This window comes from Camelus dromedarius, chromosome 1, assembly GCF_036321535.1.
Source record: "Camelus dromedarius isolate mCamDro1 chromosome 1, mCamDro1.pat, whole genome shotgun sequence".
NCBI lineage: Eukaryota > Metazoa > Chordata > Mammalia > Artiodactyla > Camelidae > Camelus > Camelus dromedarius.
Genome location: NC_087436.1, coordinates 118,329,851 through 118,354,409, shown reverse-complemented (window position 1 = coordinate 118,354,409; position 24,559 = coordinate 118,329,851). Strand labels below are relative to the sequence as shown.

The window sequence follows — 24,559 nt, the reverse complement described above, 5'->3', positions numbered from 1 at the left end:
GGTACATCGCCCATCCCACCCAACCCTGAATAAGAACAAAGTTGTGAAAAGGAATGTCCAAGAAATAGTTTATTCTGAACAAGGAACAAGGCTGATTTGAACAGAGCCAGGAAATCCAGCATCTTGGGCCACTTCCAGCTCCTGCCCCCAGATGCATGAACTCAGCCCACTGAGGGATCCTAAGTGCTGCCAGCGTCACAGTGAAGAGAGAAGCAGCCCCGTTATTTCCTGGAGGAGACAGGATGGTGCCAACAGCAACAAAGGATGAAAAGTGTGCAAGACAAGTAGACATGTGGGCAACACCAACTAGAAACAGCCTTGGTTGAAGGAGGAATAATGATAATTTCTTTCCTTTTTTCAAATAAAAATATAAAACCAAGTGGCACATTAAAAAGTCTCTTAAGAAATCTAAGAGATGGCACTGAGAGTCCCTAGGGTTGATTTATGATGTGAGTTGAACTTTCACAGGAACGTACAGACATCAGAGACTCCAGGAAGGAGAGTTCAAAGAATCTTAAACACCAGGCTTGTTTCTACAGAAAGCTGATTCACCAAGTGAGTAAAACAGGAAGGTTTCTTCAAATGATGGTGATGACGATGTTGACGAAAAACCGCTACCGTTCACAGAGCAGTATTTGCTGGGTGCATAACACACGGGACCCTAGTTAGCTAGTTTCATGATCCCCGTTTTAAAGCGTGGAGACAGACACTCAATTACGTGATTTGCCTGAGATCTTCTGGTTCGTAAACAGCAGGGCTGGATTCTGAACACAGTCCTGATTCCAAGTCTAAGCTTTATCCCTGATAGCATCTCCCAATTCAGACAAAGGGCTCCCTGAACAGACCATAAAGTAGCTTGCTCTGTGTGAGCCCACCGTCCGCCTCGAGCAAACTGTCTAACCGCCGGGGCTTCCAAGCTTATCCACGCGGGGCTGCCTTGCTCATGGCAGCTGGAGGTCCTCTTTGAGACAGTGCTGAGATGACTTCTCACCCTTCCAGAAAAGAAAACGTGGACAGGGACGGCTGTGGGAATGCGTTTTGGGAGGAACTCTGATGACACTCTCTGAGACTGACTGATGGTCCCGCCACCCCAGCACCGGGCGTGGGAGTGGGGCGGGAATGGAGACCTGCTGAAATTGGAGGTGCATCAGGGGAGCAGTGTCTCTGCTGCCCCAGGACCTCGGGGACCAGGCTGGTCTGCAGGCCACACCACCTTGGAAGGTCAGAAAGACTGGCCTGGCAGAGGATGCGAATGAAGACACTTCCAGTTTTGCTCCAGGACTGGGGAATGGTGTTCCCACAGGCTGAGCAAACACAGCAGATGCTGAAGGGCTGTGCTTTCAAAAGTACTGTCTTAAGAGCCAGGATGGACCGAACTGCGACGTTGTGATGGTCTAATTGCTTTGGGAGATGGGAGTGCCTTTCAAATATTAAGGTTATATTTTGCATGTGTAAACAATTGTACACATGTCAAAGGTTTTGCAGGTCTGCTACCCAACTGGAGTCTTCCAATAACCATGCGATCAGAGGTGGGGCAGAGAGCTGGTTCACCCCTCTGGCAGATGTGGCATATGGAGGCACGGAAAGGGCAAGGTGTCCACCGTCGTGCAGGGAACCAGCCAGGCAGCTGGGACCGGAATCCAGGCTCCCCAGCTCCAGGCTCAGGACTCTCTGCATCTGATGTTACTGGGGGTGAGACAGGGCCATCACGGCACAGAGAGGGGCTTTGGGCGGTCAGGGCAGAGATGCTGCCATCTTGCCGGGAGCTGCAGCGGCGGCTTAGCTGCTGCAGCCGCGGGAGCAGGCGTGGGCGAGGATGTTGTTGTTGCGCCCGTCCTGGAGCTTGCCCTGGGCCTGGCTCCCAGCTCGGCCTTCTGTGTCCAAGAGCTGGCCGCCCTGGCCCTGCTGCCTCCTCAGCCTGCAAACAAGCACAGCACAGCCCGGAGTTAACGACGCAGAGCGGGGACGTCCAGGGACACGGCCGGCCAAGCAGAGTGACGGGGGAGCCCTCCGCCCACGCCCCCCGCTGGCTGGGGAGGCACACCCTGTGACCGGAGCCAGGCAGGCTGGGGTCGGCGCCCAGCTCAGCGGCCTCTGATGAGCCACTTAACACACGGAGCCTCGATTTCTCCATCTGTAAAATGGAGCTAATCATTCCTACCTCATGGCTGCTTGTGAAGTCTAGGCGATCATGTTTGTAATCTGCCTAAGTTCTCCCAGCGGGTAAAGGGGTGCGCCCCCATCATCTGTTCATATGACACTGAGGACCAGCTACCGTGCCAGGGAGCAGAGGAAACCCTGGAGAGCAAGACAGTCAGGTTTTCTGTGCTCATCGAGCTGACGGGGCAGACGGACACTAATCAAATTATCCCACAAATAAATATCCAAACAGAATGAGCCCCCAGGTTAGAAAATACCCCATGACAAACTGCTGAAGGAGTACGAGTCTGAGCACTGCGTTTCCTAACAGCCGGCCGCTTGGCCACCTCCCACCTGACAGCAGCTGTCAGCACCCCTCTCCCTCTGGTTCTCGAGGTCAGGCCTTGCGCTGCCCCCCCGTGCCCCCACCGCTGTAGCTGCATGTGGAGGGTGCAGGCAGAAACTGAAACTGAGTGTTTAAGGAGGCAGTGAGGCGTCTGAGAAATGGGAGGAACTCAGCTGAAACCCTGGCTCTCGGCACCAGCCACTCGGGTCAGGGATCAAGGGGCTTCTGAGCCTCAGTTTCCCTAACGTTGGGGAAGATGTCCATCCCTTGGCAGGAGGCTGAGGGGAATCAGAGTGTGCATGAAATGTCTAGTCGAGGGCCAGAAATAAATAATATTTCTCCAGTTTCTGCTTGTTTTGAAAGACGCGTTTCAGCTGGAATGTGCTTTTACATTAGTAAGTTCTGTTCAGCAGAGCGCAGGCCTACTGCCTGGCTTAGAAGAAAGAGCCGTTTTACCCCACAAACATCCGTGTGTGCTTGTCACGTGCAGGGCGCCGTGGACGATCCCCAGATGCATACAACACAGTCCATGGCCTCGGATGGATCACAGCTGTGTGTATGCATGTGTGTGTGTGCGTGTGCACGGGGGGGATGCTTGTGTGTGTGTGTGCCTGTGTGCACGCGTGCATGCACGTGGTGGGGAAGTCTGCTGTTTGGGACTGTGCCAGCATCTGAGCGAGTCCTTCAGGTGATGCTGAAACACCAGCAGCAACACAGTGTAAGACAGTGAACTTGGTGGCCACTGGCCCATGTCCTTTGTCCACTCAGAGGGACTAGGCCGAGGTGTGCAGTCCCTCTGCCTCTGAGGCTTGCAGCTGCCCGGGTAGGGGAACTGGGAAACGTGGCCGTGGATAAAATAGATGACATACATCATCCTAGAAGAGGATGGGCTAGGACCCAGGAGAGAGCAGGGATCCAGAGGACCAAGCGTGCGGGGCGGGGAGAGGCTGGGATGAGGGAGGAGGTATGGGGCTCCCCAGGCAAGGCTGGGACTGCCTGGGGATCTTGTTCCCCTGTCCCTTTACTCCTTCCCTTCCATTCTAAGGACTCTCTCTGGCACCTCTGGAGAGAAAATCAAATCAAAAGTAGGGACAACTCAAATGACTAAGAAGCCTATGGGAGCGAAAGGGCAATGCTTTTACTTCCAAAGCAGGACGCTGGCGTTTGGCTCACAGTCCGTAGCGCTGCATAATTCTGTGGGTATACTGCAAGATAAAGGTGAATGCCTTCACGGGTTTCTTTTAAAAGCCCAAGCACAGCACAGATAGCACGACTATCTCTAGACTTCTGTTCTTCTCTGATGATAACGCAAAATAGAGTTTCAAAAGCTGTATAATAAAGAGTGGAGCAAAGATGAGGGAGTCCCAGTGAGGCAGAGATGGATTCTGAAATGTTGTATAGATGTGTAGATCTGGGAAGGCTTCCTGCAGGAGGCAGCATTTGAGCTGGCTTTAAGGATTGGTATGGAATGTGGGTAGCTGGAGGGAAGGAGGAGACTTGAAATGAAGGGACCAGAGTGAGGTAAGGGCAGGAAAGTCACAAAGAATATTGCAGGGTGGATCAGAGGCCTTTCTGGAGCCAATAGTTTGAGCCACTTCAGCTCCTCCTTTTGGCCAAAGCTATTTTAGAGTAGAGCTAGCTGTTTCGGGTCTCCCCGCCTCTGCGGAGGGTCGTGCATGGAATACCGTGACCACGAGGACTGGAGGCCGAGAGCAGTGACTCCTTATAACTTACCACCCGGCTCAGCATGAGCCAAGGAGGCAGAAGCAAAAAGGAAGGACCTCTCTAGGGAGCCCCTATCCACCTACAGGTCTAGAAGACTGGATTCTAATCTAGTTCTGGGAGCCTCCAAAGCATTCTTCGCACTACATCAGCTCACTCAGCCACCCACCAACCACTCACATCCAGCCCCCATCCATCCATTTCCTATCTGTCTATCCATGTATTCATCCACTGACACAGCCGTTCATCTATCCCATCCATCCATCCATCCATTCCAATATGTCCAACCATTTGTCCCACCCCCACCCCTCCTGTCCATCCCTACTCACCCACCCGTGCACCCATTATCCATTCATCCACCCACCCACCTCCCATACACACAACCATCCATCGACCTCATCCATTATCCACCAACCATCAGTACCTCCCTCCACCCACCCATCTACTCCTCAGTCACCTGATTATCCACTTACTCACCTCTTCACCCATCCATTTCACCTATTCACTGTCCACCCATCATTCACACCTCCATAGACCCCCTATTTACCCAGCCACCTGCACACCTATCCCCCGCTATCATCTATTCATCTACTGTCCATCCACCCATCCACCCATCATCCACCCACCACCCTTCCGCCTATCCATTCTTCCATCTATTCCCATCCCTCCATCCAGCATTCTACCCAGCCATCTGATCAGTGCCCACCCACCCCATCCGTCCCCTCCCCTTCCACTCATCCTTTCCACCAGCACTATCTGTGTGCTGGGCTCTATGTGCCAGGCTCACCGTGAAGGTTTGGGAAGAAGGACAGAGAGCAAACAGTGAACATCCCCTGTCCTGAAGTCTCTGCAGGAAGGACTCAGTGTGGCACAGCCTTCAGGGCCTGAGCTTAGAGCCAGGCTGTCTGGGCCTATCCCTGCATCTGCCACCGACTAGCCTTGTCACTCTGGGAGGCTGGGTTCAAACCCAGGGCTGTCTGTCTCCAAGACCCCTGCTCTTTCCACTGAATCCTATGGCATTCAATCATTTCCTAGAAGGAAGAGAGGATGGAATGACTTTTAAACTCTCTGAAGGGATCAGAAAGGCTCATTTTGCTCAGACAGGAACACAAACACCCAGACAATGCTATGAAGCCATATGGTTGGCCCCAAGAGCTCACTTCCGTGACTCGCCCAGAGCCCAGTTATCTATAATTCAGGAGGAAATGGAAAAAGGTTTTACATATCTCACTAGACGTAGCCCAAGCCTACGGATGCAAATTGGCGCATTATCTCCCCGATGGCAGGGACGTTTAATCTGCTTGGCCAGCTTATCAAATTAGTTGTCAGCTCTGTGACGGGAATTCTGAGCGACGGATGTGAACACGCTCACCCTCCCGAACTCAGGCACTAGACATCGGGAGGAAGCGCCCTGTGATGGAGAGCCCCATCAAGGAGAGCAGGGCGCATTAAAATTCCTAATAAATCGGGCTGGAGGCACTTGCAAAGGCCAAGCACGACACAGGAATAAAACAAAACGGTGAGCAGTCAAACGAATTTCAAACAAGCTATTTCACACACCGAGGATGGAGTCAGTTTAACTCTGACATCGATCTGTAGCCATCAATCTGGAGGTGAAGGCTGGCCTCCTGGACGAGACAGACCAGCTTTCCTTTGTGCTGCGTGCTTTACGAAAGGAAAACATTTCAAGCTTTCACACCTATTCAGATCACTTCACTGGTTCTTCCTTGTGCATCTCCTGAGCTGGGTGGCATCACTGAGTGACACTGTGGCCTGTGGGGAAATGCAGGCTTTGGAGTCATCTGGGATTCATTCAGGACCCCAGCTTTGCCGTCACTGGCTGAGTGGTCTGGGGGAACTCACACAACTTCTTGAAGCCTCTCTTTCCTCAGCCACCTCATGGCCCCAGCATCACCTTCTTAAAGGAGAAGATGAACTAAGACGCGGTATCCAGGGGCCTTGTGACAGGCACCTTCACCTTATGAAGGGCAGCCATCTTTAGGATGTTGATCAGTGTGGAGGTACTCCCATTCCACAGATGGAGAAACTGAGGATCAGGAAGTAAAGCTTAACTTCCTGCCATAGTTCTGATGAACATCTCCCAACAAGGAGGCTACCAGAGATGATTCTGCAGAAAATCAAGGCATAAGATCCTGCGGAGTGAAGGGTACTAGAATGGGGTAGACATGAAGTGGCCGAGCCAGAAGTGGGTGAGACAGGACAAGAGGCTCAGGGGGCGGGAATCCAGCCCCACAGGTCACGGCGGGGTCCACAGGGGTCTGCAAGCCAGGGAAGGCCAGGGCATGGAACTGAAGACTGGAACTAGGTCTCTGGCCTGGTTACTGGTCTCTCCTCCTCTGGGCTAGGGCCACAGTGTGTTGTCTCCGGCTTCATGGCAGCCAGCCCGGCGGCCAGCCTTGAGCAGATGCACAGCCACAGTGTGCTGGAAGGATGGGCAGATGAGAGCAGGGGTGAATGCCCAGGCACGTGTCCACCGCTCATTGGCAGCATGTCTGCACAGCTTGGCAGACTCTGTCTCAGCCCACTGAGGGGAAAGGATGCCGGCCCCAGTGAAATGCGGTAACAGGTGTCCGCGCTGGGCAGAAACTGGGTGACCACTGGTGGAACTGGAGAGCTCACAGCCCTTGTGGATGACAGATTACGTGAGTCAACACTCAGGGAGCTTTTCTCTTGTGGCTAAGGGAGGTGGGATGGGTTGTTATTTGGTGTGTACCTGTGCATGTGTGTTGGTTAAAAAGTTAAGGCAAGCTGATATCTGACACGGCACTTAATTGCCATCATACCCCACTGGTGTGCCAGCCGCGTACGTAGCTACCACTACTGGCAAACACCTGGGCAGTGCTGACTGACCACGGAGCAGGGGCTGCTAAGTGCTTAACACCTGGTGACTCAACGGTCCTGACAGCAACCCGCTAAAGTAGGTTTTAACACCCCATACTACAGATGAGGAAACTGAGGCACTAGTGTGAGGTCCGAGGTCACAAAGCGAGCATGGATTAGGATTCAAAACCAGAGGCTGTGCTCTTAGCTGCTATGTATACTGCCTCTCTATGGTCCATAAAAAACCAGAGTTGAAATTACCGGGAAGTTCTGGAAGGGCACACACCAAATGGAGCGATGGTTGTCTGGCTGGGGATGGGGGTTGGATATTGAAGAGAAGAAAGCCAACGGTCCCCCGCTCTACCTGTTCGTACACTGCAAGAATCCCTTCTCTGGCACCACAGCGTCTTGACCCAAAACCCACTGCCCACCTCCCAAGACAGCCCCCTTCATGTGGGAACTGCTCACATCCTTAGAAAGTTCTCCTTCATATAGAATTGGGACTGAGAAATCTGCTGCCCGACAGCTCCTCCCCACTGGCCTTCGGTGTGCTTCCCGTAATTATTCAGATGATTCTAATTCCTCTCTCAAGGGACACTCCTTCAATTCTTAGAAGGCCCCTGAGCTGACCATCTTCCACTGTTCCCCAGGTCGGCTCTCCGCCGCTCTCCGCCTGCTCCCCTGCCTGGGAGTCTGACTTGTAGGAATCATATCAAGGGCTCCCAAGCCCTTGGGCTCCCAGCTGGGCGTCTTGGTAGAAATCAGGAGCAAGAGCGGTCAAGTTTGGGCAGCAAGTCCGCAGCCTCCTCCTCGCACTGTTGGCCTGAGCTGCTGGGAACGCTGGAAGGTTCCTGCTCCGATAAGGTAGCCTCCTTGGATGGCCTCCCTCTCCTCGTCTCTTTCAGCCTCCAGGTGGGAGCACCTTGCCTTCGCTGAAGCCCCAGTGTACCGTACAAACCTCTATAACGCCCTTATACCCGCAGCTTTGTAAGCCAAATGCCCTTGGAGCGTTTCTTCTGCAGCTCTGACCGACACGACAGCTTCCTCGTCTCCCGTGAGATGTCTCCTCCTTAAGTCGAGACACAGGATGACGGGCTGTTCCACTTTCGAGCCTCATCACTTACTGGGAGATCACGTTGTACGCAACACTTATCTCACACACTCAGTTACAGCCTTTGGCCAGGAGCATTCCAGTTCTGTCTGTTTTATCTGCTGTTGCCTGGAAGGAAACCTAGCCGAGGGGACTCTCCGGGTGGGCTTGGCTCCACCACGGTGCGATACAGCAAACCGCAGAGGGTTATCTCACTGAGCGCTCCTCTCCCTCCTACACCCGTGTGCAAACAGATGAGCTCTGCAAAACAGGAGAGCCGGCAGCCCCAGGTTTCTGAGCGACGGCGGCTGAGCTTTATGGACTGCGTTCCCACTCAGCACCTCCTCACTTAATACGTACGCCCACCCTTCCAGATGGAAAGTAACAACGCCCATCCTCAGGGCGAAAGAGGGTGAGTAATGGTGGTAGGTCACACAGCCTTTGTGAAGGGAGTCAGACCCAAATGGGGGGCTTGGCTTTCCCTGCTTCCCCAGCTCAGTGTGCCTCCCGCCCGCACGGGCAGACTTCTCTCTAGAAGCAGAGGTGAGGCCTTTTCTGTCTGGGCGAAGGATGAGGCTTGCTGGGCCCTCACTCATGAGAGTGGGGGCCTGATGGGTGGGTCGTCACTAAAGGTGTTCACCACACATTCTGATGTGCCCCTCCGTGGGCACCCGGCAAGACCACGCTTCCTGGCTCCCCAGGACTAGGTGGAACCATGGGACCAGCTTTGGCCAATGAGTGAACGGAAGTGCTGCCATCAGGCTGGAGCACTGCCCCTGCAAGGTTCTCCTGAGGTCTCGTTCCCTCTGTCACGGTCACTGCGGTGTTCCAGAGATGCTCCTTCAGTCTGGGTCCTGGAGAGAGGAGGGGGGTGGGGGGGGGCAGCGCCCCCTGGCTGACCTGTGGACACACAGTGTGAACAGGAAACAAACCTTGGCTATTGTGAGCCACCAGCACTGGGACGTTTGTGCCTATTTAGGCTCAGAGAGGGGAGTGTGGAGGTCCAGACACTGGTCTGTTGGTGAATAATGGCCTCAGGCCAGTTCTGGGCCAGAGAGATCCATGGGGAAACCCTGTGGCTGCAGATTGGAGTGAGCTCTTTGACGGCCAAGGGGCCTGAGTCAGAGTCCACTTCGGCGCTGGTACCTCCACACCTGGGCAGGTAGCCCTCCCTGTCCCCCGTGCCCATCCCCGTACTGATACCATGGTCCACCTGCCCAGAGGAAGAGAGGTCAGACAGGAAGCCAAGAGGGACCACCTGCCTTTTCCTTATTAGCCTCCCCCTGCCCTCAGCTTCTGCCACTCCCTCTCCTGGACTCTAGTTACTTACGTCCTCACCCTCACTTTCCAAGTGGAGGGGAGTGGACTGTCATTATATTGCCTTTTCAGTGTTTTTATAAACCTTATCTCCTTCTCATAGCTACTGATTGGTCTAATGACAGGCACATGACCCAAGCAGCACCTGAGTTCTCCAATAGCCAGATTTGATTGGTCCAGGGAAAAGCACATGACCCAAGCTGGACCAATCAGAGCCATTTCCTGGGATACTTGAATTTGAGATCAGGAAAACATTCCCCTTCTTGTCTTTTCCTGTTTTATCTACTTTCTTGAGTTAGTGGCAAAGCGGGTCGACTCTGGAGCTCTCAGTACCCACATCTTCCACTGCGTAGAAAGAACTGGTTTTCAGTAAAAGAAAATGACTCTGGTGAGCAGGGAAGAAAGACATGCCAGGAGAAAGAAGGAAGGAAGGTTTCCAGCCCGGGGCCCAGGCACTCTGGGGCCACATCGCACCCCAGCACTTCCTGTGGGTGCACGAGCCCCCCAGTAAGCTCTCATGTCACTGAGGCTGTACGCTTGTCGTTTCCATCCCTGCAGCCATGACAGTCTCAGGGGCTCACTATTTACGCTGGTATCTGTCTCTCCAGACCCCTAGAGCCACAGCTTGTGCAGATTAAGCCACAGGACGCAGGTGTACGTTACACACACACACACACACACCCCCGATAAACCTCTTGTAAGCTAAAAATATTCTAAGTTGAAAATGCATTTAACACACCTAACCCATTGAGTATCACGGCTTAGCTTAGCCTACCTTAAATGTGCTCAGAAAGAACGCCTGCATCAGTTCTACTTGGACAAAATCATGTAACACAGAGCCTATTTTGTAATTAAGTGTTGAAATACCTCATGTAATGTATTGACTATTGTCCTGAAAGTGAGAGAGCAGAGTGGTTTCCGGGTAGGTGCCCTGGTTGTTTCCCCTCCTGACCGCGTGGCTGACTGGTGACACCCGCAACCCCGACGCAGCACCACGGGAGTGCTGGACCGCATGGTCAGCCTGGGTACGGACCGAAAGCCGAAATTCGAAATACGGTTTCTACTGAATGCGTATCGTTTCACACCATCATAAAGTCAAAGAAATCATGAGTCAGCCATCGTTAAGTCGGAGACCGTCCCCATGTATATGTATATGTGAGCAATGGGGTACAAGCACATTATCACTCAGTTCATTAAACTGCCACTAATGTATTTATGTAGCAATCGTCAATACTTTGAAAATGAGTATAATTTTGTTTTGCATTATTTATTTGTAAAATAGCTTTTCTGAGAACGATAGGCAGGCTTACACTTTGGTTAAAATTTGAGCAAAATCAAGAGCTGGATGAAGCGCCAGCACGGCCAGTCTCCCGGCGCGTGGACCACTCACTGGTCCCTGGCAGGCGTCTTCACTTCCCAGGGCCACCTGACGAAGTACCACCAACCAGGTGGCTTAAAACCACAGAAACTTATTCTCTCGTGCTTCTGAAGGCTGGAAGTCTGAGACCAAGGTGTCAGCAGGGCTCTGGGGAGACAACCTTATCGGCCTTTCCCTGTTTCTGGTGGTGGCCTGCAATCCTTGGTGTCCCTTGGTTTTTGGCAGCGTCACCCCGACCTCTGCCTCCATCCTCACATGGCCCTCTTCCCTTGGTCTGTCTGTCAACCTCCCTCTCCTTACAAAGACACCAGTAATTGGATTTAGGGTCCACCCTAATGCAGTGTGACATCATCTTAACTTCATTACTGTTGGAAAGACTCTATTTCCAAATGGGGCACACTCATAGGTACTGAAGGTTAGGACTTCAACATACCCTTCGGGGGGACACAAAGCACCCCGCAACAGGGGAGTCTCCGGCAGAGAACCCAAGGCTTTCTCATAAGAAGCCTGGGTGTAAGTAAGATTACAGCTGGACTAAGCAGTGGAAATCCACGTTAAGGACCAGAAGAGAAGTCACCAATTGTCCCTAAGCACTTATTTCAGGGCATCATACTGTTTATCTTCCACTTTTTACACACATTTCTAGAAATACCATTTGTTCACTTCACTTGGATAATTGAATAAAAGGCTCTAGGTTGGGACAAAGCTAAAATCGAGAGTCGGAGTGGTACAGTAGACAGAACATGGGCTGGAGAACCCCCTAGCGTGGGGTGGAATCCCTGCTGTTAATAAAACACCGACTGGTGGCCTCAGGCAAACGACTTCTTCTCTGCAGAAGTTAATACTTACAAATCAACGTAGTAGAGAGGATTTACTTTAGATAAAATGTAACTGTATATAAAGCTCCAAGCAGAGCGGATGGCATGTAACAGGTTTTCAATATACTGAAAAAAGACAGCCCTATTTCATTTAACTGGCAAGCAATGAGTTTTATATGTAACAGGGAGAAAATCAGACCACGACCACCACCCTCCAAAACAGACCGTTAGATCCTACGTATAATGTTCAAATTTGCACACAGCCTCATTTCACAGAGGACTTAGGAAGGCCTATAAATACTCACATAAAAAATCACGGTCCCTCTTTTTTGCTAGAGAAAACTGAAGGGAAACAAAGATGGGCCTTTCAGTGATGTAAGCCTGACAGGCCAATGACAGCAGGTGCTTCTTAGACAAACAGGGTTGCATCCACTCGGGGTGACCTGTCAGGGTCTGCATGTCTCCCTCAGTCTACTGAAAACCAGCAGCATTTTATTTTCTGTGTCTTTTGTTGGCCAAGATGAGTATGTCAGAATCAGCCTGCTTTTTAACCTGGCTGCCATTTCCTTTGATTGAGACCCGAGAGGCATTGACAGAGGATCCTGATTCCCGTGTGATTTGATTTAGAGTTTTCATGGAGCTAGAATTTTCACGAGGCCACGTCCACCTGGGGCTGAAATTCTTCCTGCTGTTCCGGGTGACTGAGCTGATTTTCCCCGGCCCTTTTCAGCTACTTGGGAAAAGCAGCCTGGCTTTGCGTATCAGGGTTTCCAGAAGGCAGCCTGGCCTCTCCCTCCTGCCTGCCTGGGAGACACCACTGCAGTCAGAGTTTTGTTTTTTTTTTCGAAATCAGTTTCCCAGACTGCAAAATGGGCATGAAGACACCTTCCCATAGACCAGTGATGAGAGTTGGGTGAGGCGACGCCCCGACGCCCAGCACACAGAAGGTGCTCTCAACTGTTAGCTGTCGGCCCTGTTTACCTTCACCTCTAAAACTGAGGTCTGCACCACACCTGGAATCTCGGAGACTGGAGGGAACGTAAATGTGCTGGGCTTGATTTCAGAAGCTGGATTCTGGGAGTTGGCGGAAAAAGCCAGTAGGAAAGGTTCTCCCCATTTTACAGATTAACCTGGGAAAAGTGAGCGTAACCCCTTCCTTCTATTCCTAAGGGTCGCTGATGAGCTAAGAAGGGTGTCAGAGTTCTTTGCAAGTGGCACAGACTCTGGTAAAATCAAGAAGCCACTGAAACACAGCCTGGCCTTTGATGGCACAAATAAGGAACCCAAGGCTCCAGGGGGCTGGGACCCCGCCAGGATCCCCACCAAGAGTGGCAGGACCAGGACCTGCCCCATCCACCTGCTTCCCAAGCCTGAGATGAATGGAACTCTTCTGCCTCTTTGTTCCCAGCTCTCAGTGGCTCCAGGGCACTGTGGAGGGTCCCTATGTAACTACCTGGGGACCTCCAAGGCTGGCATCCTCCAGGGAACCACCTGGGCAGGTGGAGTCAGCAAACTTTACGTTTTGATTGTTGGCCTCGTCATGGTCTTTGTCTAGAACCCCCACCCCCATCCTCAGCTGAGTGTGGCCATGGCTTGCTGCTGCTGTGTTTCTTTGGAGGAGTGAGGACAGACTGGGTGTACCATCCTGCACCTGCAATGTCCAGGTTCACCAACAGATGGCGTCAAAGGGGCCGCGGTTATTCTCCGCCCAAAGTTTAACATGCGCAGGGAGGGGCCGTTTTGCGTTTTGATGCCGTGCTTGGGCTCCAGAGCCAGACTGTGTTTCCCCACCCTCCCTGCTGCCTCTTAGCCCAGTGCTGTCCACCCACTCTGTGCCTGCCCTTCTTCGCCTGCGAAGGGAGGGGATAAAAGTAACTGGCTCACAGGACAGATGCTCAGACTGAATCTCATCAAGCAGGGGCCCAATAAAAATGAGCCCTGATGACCGTCTGCTCTGTGCAAGCCACTGCCCCACCAGGAGGCACTGGAGAGAAACCCCAAAGACACCACTGTGGAAAGAACTCCTTCCTTCATCTCACAGAGTTCTTTCCACCAAAATGGGAGCCCCATGAGAATGGGGGCCTTGCTCCCACTGTCCCCTGGTACCCGACCCAATGGGGATGCTGAATTAGCACCTGCTGAACAACAGGGGAACACACGGAGTAGTCAGAGCCAATAATCCAGGGGATGGAAGATTAGCTTCCAAGTCCTTCATATTCCAAGTAAGGGCTGCAAGAGCTTGGGAACGGCGATGATGGTGGTAATTCTCTCAGGGAAACATGGTGAGTTAGGCGGATCAGAGCAGCAGTTCTCAACTGGGGTGACTTGCCTGCTGGGGAACACTTGGCAGTGTCCAGGGTCATTTTTGGTGTCAGAACTCTGGAGGTGCTACTGGTACCTAATGAGCAGCGGACACAGATTCTGCCAAACACCCTACAATGCACAGGACTTTTCCCACATCAAAGAATTGATGTCAGCAGTCATCAAGTGTCAATAGCGCCGAGGCTGAGAAACCCTGGATTAAAGGAACGTGCTCTAAAACCATAAAAGCAAGTACGATTAGCGTTAATAGTATTATTAACTATGACACATGCAGTATTTGAATTTTAAAAGGTAATGTTTTTAAGGGCTCCAAAAGGTAGCGTTCATGTGAGTTTTAAATGTTTCTATTTCTTTAAGAGAGGACACGGATATAAAATTCAGCTCCTCAAACCCCTTTCTCACCAAGGGCTTTTTATGTTCGGCAAAACTTTTGTCACGTCTGAGAAGACCTTTTGGAAAAATCATCCCAGCTCAGATCTTTGGCTGAAAATAGGAGGTCAAGCCCCACGGTGCATTTCTCAAATGGATGGAAACTCAGCTGCGCAGGTCTTGGAAGTCCCGGCCAGTCTCTGGAAGCAGACATTCCACCTGGCTCGGTGGCCTTCTGCCAGTTGAGACCATTAGCCAATAGCTGCACTTCCACAAAATCAGGCAGAGCTCATTTTAATTTTGTTCTCTGTTTAGAAACTGACGTCCAGAGAGGTCAGACCCAGGGTATCTCCTTCGCGTCCCCACAGTGACCCGCGCATGTCTGCATGCCAGCATCTCCTCTGCAGGCTGCAGGCACCCCGAGGACACGGGCCCAGCTAGATCCACTTCTGTGTCCCCAGGCCCCCGTCCAGGATTATGACACCTGTCAAAGGACTGGATGAGAATCTTCTATGGGAGCTGACGCAGAAGTTGTCCTGCCCCGTCCCCTTGGCACTTCACCCCTGCGGCAGCTTCCACGTCCCGTGGGAGGAGGGGAACCTTTTCTTTGCTCAAGAGCTTTCTCTAGTTGCAGAAGCACACTTGGTCCAGGCAAGACACATGTCGCTGTGTGGGGAAGGGGCAAGTAGGAGCCTTCAGTAGCATCCTTCAACCCAAGAGGGCCTGGAATTGTAGATGAATGGTCCAGGGCAAAGGGGAGGAAGTGCTGAAGGGTTTGCAGTTCGTCTGGCTGTTAGCACAGCAGACACCATCTTGGGCCCATTCAGCTCCTCCTGTCCTCCCACTGACCCTGCCTGGGGCTGTACTGTGCCATGAATCTCCTCTCTGTCGTCAGGGGCTTTGCAGTTAGTAGATACTCTTTAATGACCACCAGGTCCAGATAGCTTCTATGCTCTGTTAGTCTCCAGAGAATGTTCAGGACCTTCACTGACGTACTCCTGGCACCCATGAGACAAGTCGCCCATCATAAACCAGATAGGGCCTTGACTTAGAAATGCAATCCCCATCTCTAAGCACGCACCCCCATACCTTAGGTTAACTGTACAATTATCCGCATGGCCCCTCGGAGGTGCAGAGTTCAGCTGCAGACGCTGCCACGTTGCCTTATGCCCCATCCGAGCCGCGTGTAAGTCACCCACAACACACATCATGTTGCCTGCCCTGTTTTTCAGTCTCAAGGCACCTTCTCAGTTCGGTGGGCACGTTTCGTTCCCTCGGTCCTCGGGCACAGTTTTAGATGAGGATTCTTGTGACTCAGCCCAGGACCAACCAGCGGATACAAGGTTTGGGCACACTGGTCTCCGGCAGAAATTCTCAAACTTTTGGGCACCAGAACTGCTTGACAAACATGTGAAAATGCAGGTCCCCACGCCCATTCTTGCAGCTTCTGATTCAGAAGGAGGCTGTACTGGTTTCCCAGGGAGGCTGTGACACAGTACCACCAGCCAGGTGGCTCACAACAACGGAAGTGTATTGTCTCACCGTCTGGAGACCAGAAGTCTGAAATCAAGGTGTTGGCAAGGTTGGTTCCTTCTGGAGGCTCTGAGGGAGACTGTCCCAGGCCTCCCTCCTGGCTTCTGGTGGCTGTGGGCCACCATTGATGTTCCCTGGCTTGGAGATGCATCGCTTCAGTCTCTGCCTCCCTCGCCCTGTGTGTCTCTTATCTTCTTAACAGGACACCAATCATGTCGGAATAAAGGCCCCCTGCTCCACTATGACCTCATCTTAGCTAATTATATCTGCAACAACCCGATTTCCAAATAAGGTGCAGTTCCGTGGTACTGGTGGCTAGAACTTCAGCATATTTTGGGGGGGCGGACATGATTCAATCTGCGACAGACATAGCAACTCTAAATGCTAACGACTCCTGCCCACAGGAGATTCTCATAGGTACCCTTGTGACCACTGACTTCCTTCCAGTCCATCTTTGCTGCACCCCCTGCAGAGACAAGCAGGACCGCACACTGGAGCGGGACCACTCTGTTGCCAATTGACGGCCAGGCGAGTGGAGAATGAAAGGAGATGGAACTGCAGGAGGATGCTGGGAGAGGGCAGCGTAGTCCCCCGGAGCAGGAAGAGAAGCCTGGCTCAGCGTCCCGCATCCCCCACTCTCATCCCACTGGCTGCGTGGCTGATGTCGGAAAGAAGATACTTGACTTAATTTTCCCAGATACTCAAGTGCCAACACAGCAGGTGCTTCCAAAACAGGATTGCAGAAAGGAGTGCAGGATGAACAGTGCCTACTTTTTTCCTGGTTTTAAAGGAAAACACTTGGTTTCAGGCAGATCATGCCTCATGCACTGACGTCTCATAGACATTTTTGCAGATGAGAATCCGCAGCAGGGAGGGTTATGGGTGGATGCACTGTGGTCCCTTCCCGTGGACATCGTGGAGCAGGGATGGGGTTTGACGTGGAGGGGTCGACGCGATGCTCAGACCAAGCCCTCCACCTGGATACTCTTATATGGCAGGTGGGGAGAGGCTGGGGGACAGGAGAGGCCTGTCAGCCTCAGGGCCACCGGGGAGTATCTCAGGTGAGCAGAGAGGCAGGGACGAGAAAGCGGGAACCACAGTCCGACCCACGCACAGCTCCCACCTTGAGCGATTTTCTTCCCTGCCTCCTCTTTTCCATATGCTGATCCCTGACCCCCCAGACTGGAATACGACTTCCACCCTCTCTCTTTATTTTGCTAACTCCTGTTAACTGTGCCAGCCTCACTTCAAAATCCACGACCCCAGATCTCAAAGGGGTCCTCAGCCGGCTGGGCAGTCCTACTACATTTCCCTAATCAGTTCACTTTTCCACGCGAGAAAGAAAATCTAATTGGCTGAAGCCACTGCAGAGTGGTGCTTCTGCTGAAGGCAGCCAGATGCAGCCCCTGAACGACACAAGGCGGGGGGTATCTCTCATTTTCATTTTCTTTGAAAAGGAAGCAACTTGGATTCTTCTGATTCCAAGTGGAAGCATCTCCTGGCGTGCAGCCCAACGCGCAACGCAGTCGCTACTGCCTGGGTTCCTCGCCCGTCTGCCTTTTCACGCGCTCACGTTTGCTACCCAGACACTCTCTGAGGACCCTATGGACATGCCTGAACTGGTGAAGGACCCCAGGCAAGGCTCCCTGGAGCCCACCATCACTTTGGTCCAAAGCACCCAAGCTGATTTGGGCAGAAGTTCCCAGGACTGGGTATCCATGGCAGGGAAGGAAGGGACGTGAGCGTCAGAGAAGGCAGGACCACAGAGAAATGGCGATGAGCTTTGAAACCACTCCCCACGTAAGCCCTCGCCTGCCCCAAGTTGGACGGGCTGTGTCACAGAGGCCCTTTCCGTTCTGCTGGCCAGAGTGGGGACCAAGGAGACGTGGTCTTCCAGTGGCTTGGTGCGTGTGTCTGGGCCAACTGGGCATCCAGTGGCCCTTGAACCATAGCCGCCCAGGACAAAGGACAGGCCGCCACCTCCCTCACTGCGAATGCAGTGCTGCCCTGCCCACCAGCCCCGGGGCCAAAATCTAAATAACCCCGTCCCAGGTCCTTCACCTCCTGTGCCCACCTCCACGCATGCTTGGGAATTCAAACTTCTTAATCAGCTGTTGGTCCCTGCATCTGCCCAGCCGTCTCACTCCTCTGTGTATTGTCCTTGTTCCTGGACCACCACACCTTGCCCTCCTCGATCCTCAGGACTCAGCTGGGCATGACGCTTCTAGAAGCTTCCCTGACACCCAGGCTGAGCCTGGCGCCTGCTGTGGGAGCCACTGCCTGGGCTGCCCTTTTCCATGGCACACATCCCCTCTGCTGCTAGAAACCGGAAACGGTGGAACACTGGTGACTGCCTAAGGGTCAACCCGGCATCTGTCCGTCTGGCCCTCCTGGAAGGAGGGACGCGTATCTGACCATCTCTGCAAGGCCAAGGCCGAGTTGAGTGTTGGCCCAATGGGGCTGATCTGCTGTCAGTCCTGCCCGCAGGGCTTCAGCGCCTGCTGCACAAGCCCACCGCTGCCCCTGCCTCTGCCCTGACTAACCAGCCTCAGGCAGATGGGCTCCCAGATACTAAGGGCGGCTGGGACCAAGCCTGGGCCTTTGCTTCCTTTGCTGGGCAACCCCTGGAAGGGCAGCGGTGCGGCCAGGTCAGAGCCCCGAGGAGCCCCTCGCAACACAGCATCACCCTGTCTCCTGCCTGCCCGTGATGCTGGGGTCCTGACACAGCCCACACCACCTTCCCTCATTAAATAATAGCAACAATAATAATAATCCTTTCCATGAGTACTCCTACTGCCGGGCATTGTATCAACAGCCTCGTTTCATCTTTTTTTTTTTTTAAATGGAGGTACAGGGGATTGAACCCAGGACCCTGTGCCTGCTAAGCATGTGCTCCACCACTGAGCTATCCGCACTCCCAGCCTCACGGAATCTTACAAAAGCCACACTGCAAGGGAGCGATTTCCATTTGGTCACTGCTGTACATGGGGCTCAGTGACATTAACTAACTCGCCCCAGGCCACTCTGGCAGCGGCAGAGCCAGGACTTGGTCCCGGGTAGTTCCACTCTGGGGCTCGGCACGCAGCCATCTGCGGGCCTGCCTCTGCGCCTGCACCGTGAGGGCCAGCTCCGTCCTGCCGTGGCCGCCCACCGCCCACTTCCCGGGAAGCCCCTGCGGCCCAGAGAGGTGAAGGGAGCGCCTTGCTCAGGCCGCGTGGCTGACGCAGGGTTAGAACAGTGGGGGCCGCCTGCTGCTTCCCTCCCAGCGCCACAGCTGGCTTCGTGGGGCGGGGGCCAGGGACCCCGATTCTCCCGGGGAGACCTTCTGCTCGTAGACGGGCTCTGCCCAGCGGATGCCAGTGGAGGGACTTACTTCTCTCTGTTGAATATGATGAATTCCTTCCGCACCGTCTCCAAGCACTGCTGGAGGTGTCCGTTCTGTCAAAGAGCAGAGAGGGCACTGTCAGTGACAGAGCATCATCCAGGGGATGTCAAGGCACAGAGACTGACCTATAGGGGACCATGGACGCTTGGGGCTGGGGACAAGATAAGTGGCTGGGACAGTCCTGATCATACGGGCAGCTATGCCATGGGCAGGGCCGGGGGGGCTGGCAGACAAAGACATTTTTCTCCATTTTAAGCCATTAAATCCAATTGAAAAGCCATGTTAAAATGGAATATGAACGGAAAATCATGACCTTGGTTTCCTGATCACTAATTAAGAAGCATAGTGGGGGAGGGGGAGAACGTCAAGACTATCGTGCAAAGATGCTCATTCTCTTCAGAGCAGGTGCCGAGGCCCATCAGTCTCACAGACGCTCCGTAACACACGCCTCGGAAGCCGCCTGGATGCTGGGCGCGTACCGCTCGCCTGGGCAGGACCCCCGCCCTCTTGTGCGCCCTGATGAATGTGCACCCAGGCTTCTGCCTTAGTCTCCACAGGCACAGTGGAGGGCCCCCGATACTTTCAGGGGCTACAAAGATGTTTTCATTTCTCTCACAGTCGGAAAAAAGTGAACAGTGAGCGCTGAAAGTTACATTCAGTACGGTGCACCTTCGTATCCATGTCACCAGAAATGATCGTTTTTAATGTATTTTTTTATGGAGGAAGGGGCAGTCGCGGGCTGAACTGTGCCCCTCAAAAGGATATGTAAAAACCCTAACCCCGAGACCTTAATTGGAAACAAGGTCACTGCAGGTGGAACTAGCGTAGATGAGGTCACACCGGAGAAGGGTGGGCTCTAAATTCAGTGACTGGTATCCTTAAAAGAAGGCCACGTGAAGACGGGGCAAGAGACTGGCCGCTGCAGCTGCAAAGGATGCTGAGGGCTGCTGGCCACCACCAGAAGCCAGGGGAGGCCAGGAAGGGCCTTCCCTACAGCATTTGGAGAGAGCAGAGCTCTGCTGGTACCTTGATTTTGAACTTCTGGCCGCCAGGATTGTGAGAGAATACACATCTGTTGTTTTAAGCCCCCAAGTTTGTGACACTTTGTGATGGCAACCTGAATTAATGCAGCGACCCACAGAGGCTCAGGTGCCCAGAGCCCCTCGAAAGTCCCTGCCCCCCTCAGCATAAAACCTTTGCAAAGGGCACTGGGGGCTACTTGGCACAGAGCTGAGGTCACGCAGCGCTGTTTCTTCTGCTCCTGCTTAGGGATACGGAAGCTCCTGCACTAGGAACAGTGCTACTATGAACGGTGAGAGCTCCATACGTCCCTCTCCAGTGATGCTTTCACAGTGTTGTGCTATGAAAGACCACTTGTTCCACAGATGCATCTGATTTACTGCAAATGAAGGTGTTTGGGAGGGCGAGGTGACAAGCCCCCATTGGGCAAAGCAGCAGCCTCGCCCAGCCTCATCTACTGCACATCGGATTCCCTTCACTGGGGTCTGCTCCCACGACGGCTCTCACCAGAGGACAGCTGTCCTTCGTGCCGTCTTTGGACCTGTTCTTGGCCAACCTCTTCTTCTTTTTGTGAAGTGGTTTGGATTCGAGAATCATTTCTTCAAGTTCAAATGTAGGATCGCAGTTCAATCTTCCTTTCTGAAAAGAGGTGGAAAAGAAAACATGGCGTGTCTTTGTTCTGCCGGTCACTGAATTGTACTTTCATCCATTCCTTCAATCACTCCTTCAACAAGAAACAATTAACTACCCCCCGGGACACGTCAGCTACATTCTTTTTTCCCTGATGATGAACAAAGATGCGTCCTCGCTGCCTACGTCAGTCATTCCTTGACCCCCATGATCCCCGCCCACCTGCCCACCTTGGGCAACCCCGCCTGTGATCATCCGTTTCCTTAATCTTCTTATGTATGTTCATTTCAGGAGGTGGAGTTCAGTTTCCCAATCTGGTATTTCCACTTATTTTATTCTACACCCCTTCTTATGTCATTCCTAGCTTTTATAGAAATACATTTTTAACAATTCCATTTAAAGACGCCATTTCTGTCCCAGATCTACCCAATTCCCCATTCTGGCTCCCTGTTCCCCTGCAGCTGGGGTCAGCTGACCCCCAGGCCCGGCCCTGCTCCAGCCCGGGCTCCAGCCACTCTGGTCAGAAGCAATGTGGGACTCCCTGACTTGTCCCAGGTGGCCCTTCCCCCCCGGAGACCCAGCCCAGGACGCCAGACCTCTCAGGCAGTTCAGTCTCGTGATTGTAACGTCAACAGCTCTGAAGGGGCACAGAGAAAAAGCCCAGTTCTGCTTGCTGACCTTGGACAAATTCTTTATTTCTTTGGGACTCAGTTCACCTTCCGTAAAGTCTGGGTAAGAAGTCCTCCCTCTTGGGAAATCAGACAAATGAATAAAGCCCTTCACGTAGGGCCAGGTGAGGAGTGAGTCCTTGAGGGGATGTCCCCGCTCCTGCTGGGATGGGAGCTGGGGAGGAGGGGGCTGGGCACAGCCCTGAGGACCAGCCAGCCTTGCCACTGAGTCCTACATCCTCACCTTTCACCTGTGTGGCTTTGAGGAAGACGTAGAACCTCTCTCTGCCTCAGTTTCCCCAGCTGTGTAAAACGCAGCAGGCTCAGAGCACTGATGAGTGTTAACTGAGTACCTGTGAAGCTTCTGGCACAGGTCCTGCCTGGTCCCTGGCAGGCCTGCAATGACTGGCCATTCCCTCTGCGGCCCTGCAGTCCCAGCCGTCTCCCGTCGGAGCCCTGGTCTTAAACTCCAACTGAGAAGCGAGGGTCTTGCTACCTGCAATCAAACTTGCCTTGGCCAGCCTGCCCCACCCCCGGACATGAGCCAGTCCTGTCACGGCCGTGGCAGGAGGAAGAAGGAGGGCTTTGCAGACAGAACTGGGGCGCGGCCTGGCTGCTCCGCTCACCACCACGTCACCCCGTCTCTCTGGGCCATAGTTTCCATAACTGGAGAATGAGAGAAGTTCTGCAAGCGTATAGCTCTTAGGCCAGGCCCTGCCCTGGGGGCACCACCAGCTGTTAACCGCGGTGATTATTATTGCTGTTTACTTCGTGGGCTGCTGGGGGCAGCACTACGTCCTTTCCCCTTTCCTTTCTTCACCACGGAGAGAGGTCCCAGCAGAACGGCCCCCACGGGTGTGTCAGAAACGACAGCCGCCTGCCTGCGCTGGGCTCCCCCCAACACCAACCTCTGCAACTCAGCTGGTGTTCCCCTTTCCCCCGGGGGCACATCTGTTCCCCACCACTCACCCTCTCCCGATGAACAGGTCAGATTTCAGGCCCCTGTCTTTCCTGGCCTGATTTATCTGCCATTCATTCATTCATTCATTCCACCTCAGGCTCCAGGTCCAGACTGACTGAGGTCAAGTCCTGGCTCGGCCAGTTTCTCCCTGAGTACTGGTGGGCGGTCACCCACCCCAACACTGTTCAGCTAAGCTGAGAATACTAACAGGACCCCCTTCCCTGCTGTGGGGCTTATATGAGGAGTTTTGGAACATGCTCAACCCTGTTGACTATTATCCTCAGTTCATCCAGACCCACGTGACAAGCACACACTGAGGGCTTCGAGTGGCTTCTAGGGTCACCCATTGCTCTAGGGTCTCTCTCAGCCCACGCTGCATGGCCCCTGTTCTCTGCAGCTCTCCGGCAGATGGCAGGTACATTGTAACAGAATGGCACTGGCTGCTAACGTAGACCCGGGCGCCTGTCCTGGGGAACCAGCGAGGCTGTGATTCACTGCAGGGAAGGAGCCAGAGGGGCTGCCCAGGAAGGTGCCCAGAGGAGGCAGCATCTGAGCTCGCTCCTCATCCAGAAGGCAGCTACCAAGACCCTCCCCTGGACCGGCCGCTGTGTTTTATGCTGAGTCTGGAAAGAGGTGGAGGAGATTTCCAAGCGGACAAGGAGGGCGTCCTTGGAAGGAGAAGCAGTGTGTGCGAAGATATGGAGGTCAGAAGCAGCGCGGCCAGAGGGGACAACTGTCAGCATCTGGGTGTGGCTGGGTGTGGGCCCAGTGCACGCGTGTGTGTGTGTGTGTGTGTGTGTGTGTGTGTTGAGTGGAGCGAGAGAGGGGCAGCAGGGGATGGCTGCAAACGCAGGTAGCTGTCCTAAAAGATAATGCCACGTGTTGGCTCCACGTGTCCCCCAGGACATCTGCACACAGCCTTGGGGAGGCTGAGACGAGGTAGGGGGAAGAATTCATTAGACAGTTTGCACCAAGATCCCTGGGCTTCATCAGTCTGCCCTGAGCTTGGCAGAAGAGCACACGGAGAACGCAAGCATCTCTCTCTGCACATCCAGAGTGTGCATTCCGCATGAAGTCAGCGAAGGGAACTGAGAACAGCCCTCCAGTGGGTTTGTTAACACAGCAATGGCCCAGGTGGCATTTACTGAGGCTCACAGTGTGTCAGGCCCCGTTTGGAGCCTCTGGAAGCCCCTGGGCAGTTGCTCCTCCCAAGATCCGTGAGGGGACCCCATCTTCTCCCCAGTTAACAGGCGACGAGCCTGCTCCTGGAGCCTGTGCGCCGGGGATCCCAGAGGCAGCGGAGGGGACCCAGCCTCCAGCTGCTGCAGGCCTCCTAGGACGCAGCCCTGGTTTATTACACGTGTCTTTGTACGGAGGGGATACTTGGCAATGTCTGGAGACACTTTTGGTGTCACAAGTGGGAAGTGCTCCTGTCACCTCGTGGGCAGAGTCCTGGGATGCTGCTTAACAGCCTCGATGCACAGGACAGCACCCATCACAATGAGCTGCCCAGCCCTGACGCCCGCAGAGCACCCGTGAGGGGCCCTGCTCCGGCCTGCAAGCTCCCTGACAACTGGTGCTGTGACTTTTCACTACCAGGGATTCACCGGGTACTGTGCACAGCGTCTGCATATGCACATGCTCCGCGAGCACAGGCTGCACGGGCGACACACCCCGCACAGAGAGCCCACAGCTGGCCAGGCAGAGCCCCCGAACTCCTACAGTGGGAAGAGGGGAAAGGGCCGTAGCTGAGCAGCCACTTTGTCACAGCCTCGGGCACCCGTCTCCACACAGCTGTCCAAGGGGCTGTGAGGAGGCAGGGAGCCCCCTGAGGCGGACAGAGGCAGCTCTGGGTTGGGGACTCGGAGAAGGCAGGCTTCCCCTGGTCAGAAATATGCACTGGGGTCACAGCACAGAGGTGGCGGCGCTGGACTGTAGCCCAGGACTTCTGTCCCACTGATCGCTCCTCCTTCAGTGCGTTCTGCAGACTCCCGGGGAAATGCAAGACCAGCGCCCACCC

At 53.7% G+C, this 24,559-nt stretch overlaps 1 protein-coding gene across 3 annotated transcripts in view; it reads right to left on the bottom strand.

Annotated features, from left to right (window-relative positions):
- Positions 1-51: 51 nt before the first annotated feature.
- Positions 52-24,559, bottom strand: part of STK32B (serine/threonine kinase 32B) — a 307,925-nt gene continuing 283,417 nt past the window's right edge. For all 3 annotated transcript variants that reach the window (XM_010975336.3, XM_031437500.2, XM_031437504.2), the window contains 3 exons: positions 20,788-20,919; positions 19,249-19,313; positions 52-1,918 (listed from right to left, as the gene is read on the bottom strand). In XM_010975336.3, coding sequence (XP_010973638.2) covers positions 1,780-1,918; positions 19,249-19,313; positions 20,788-20,919 — 336 coding nt within the window. In that variant the 3' untranslated portion in view covers positions 52-1,779. The remainder of the gene's footprint in view (positions 1,919-19,248; positions 19,314-20,787; positions 20,920-24,559) is intronic.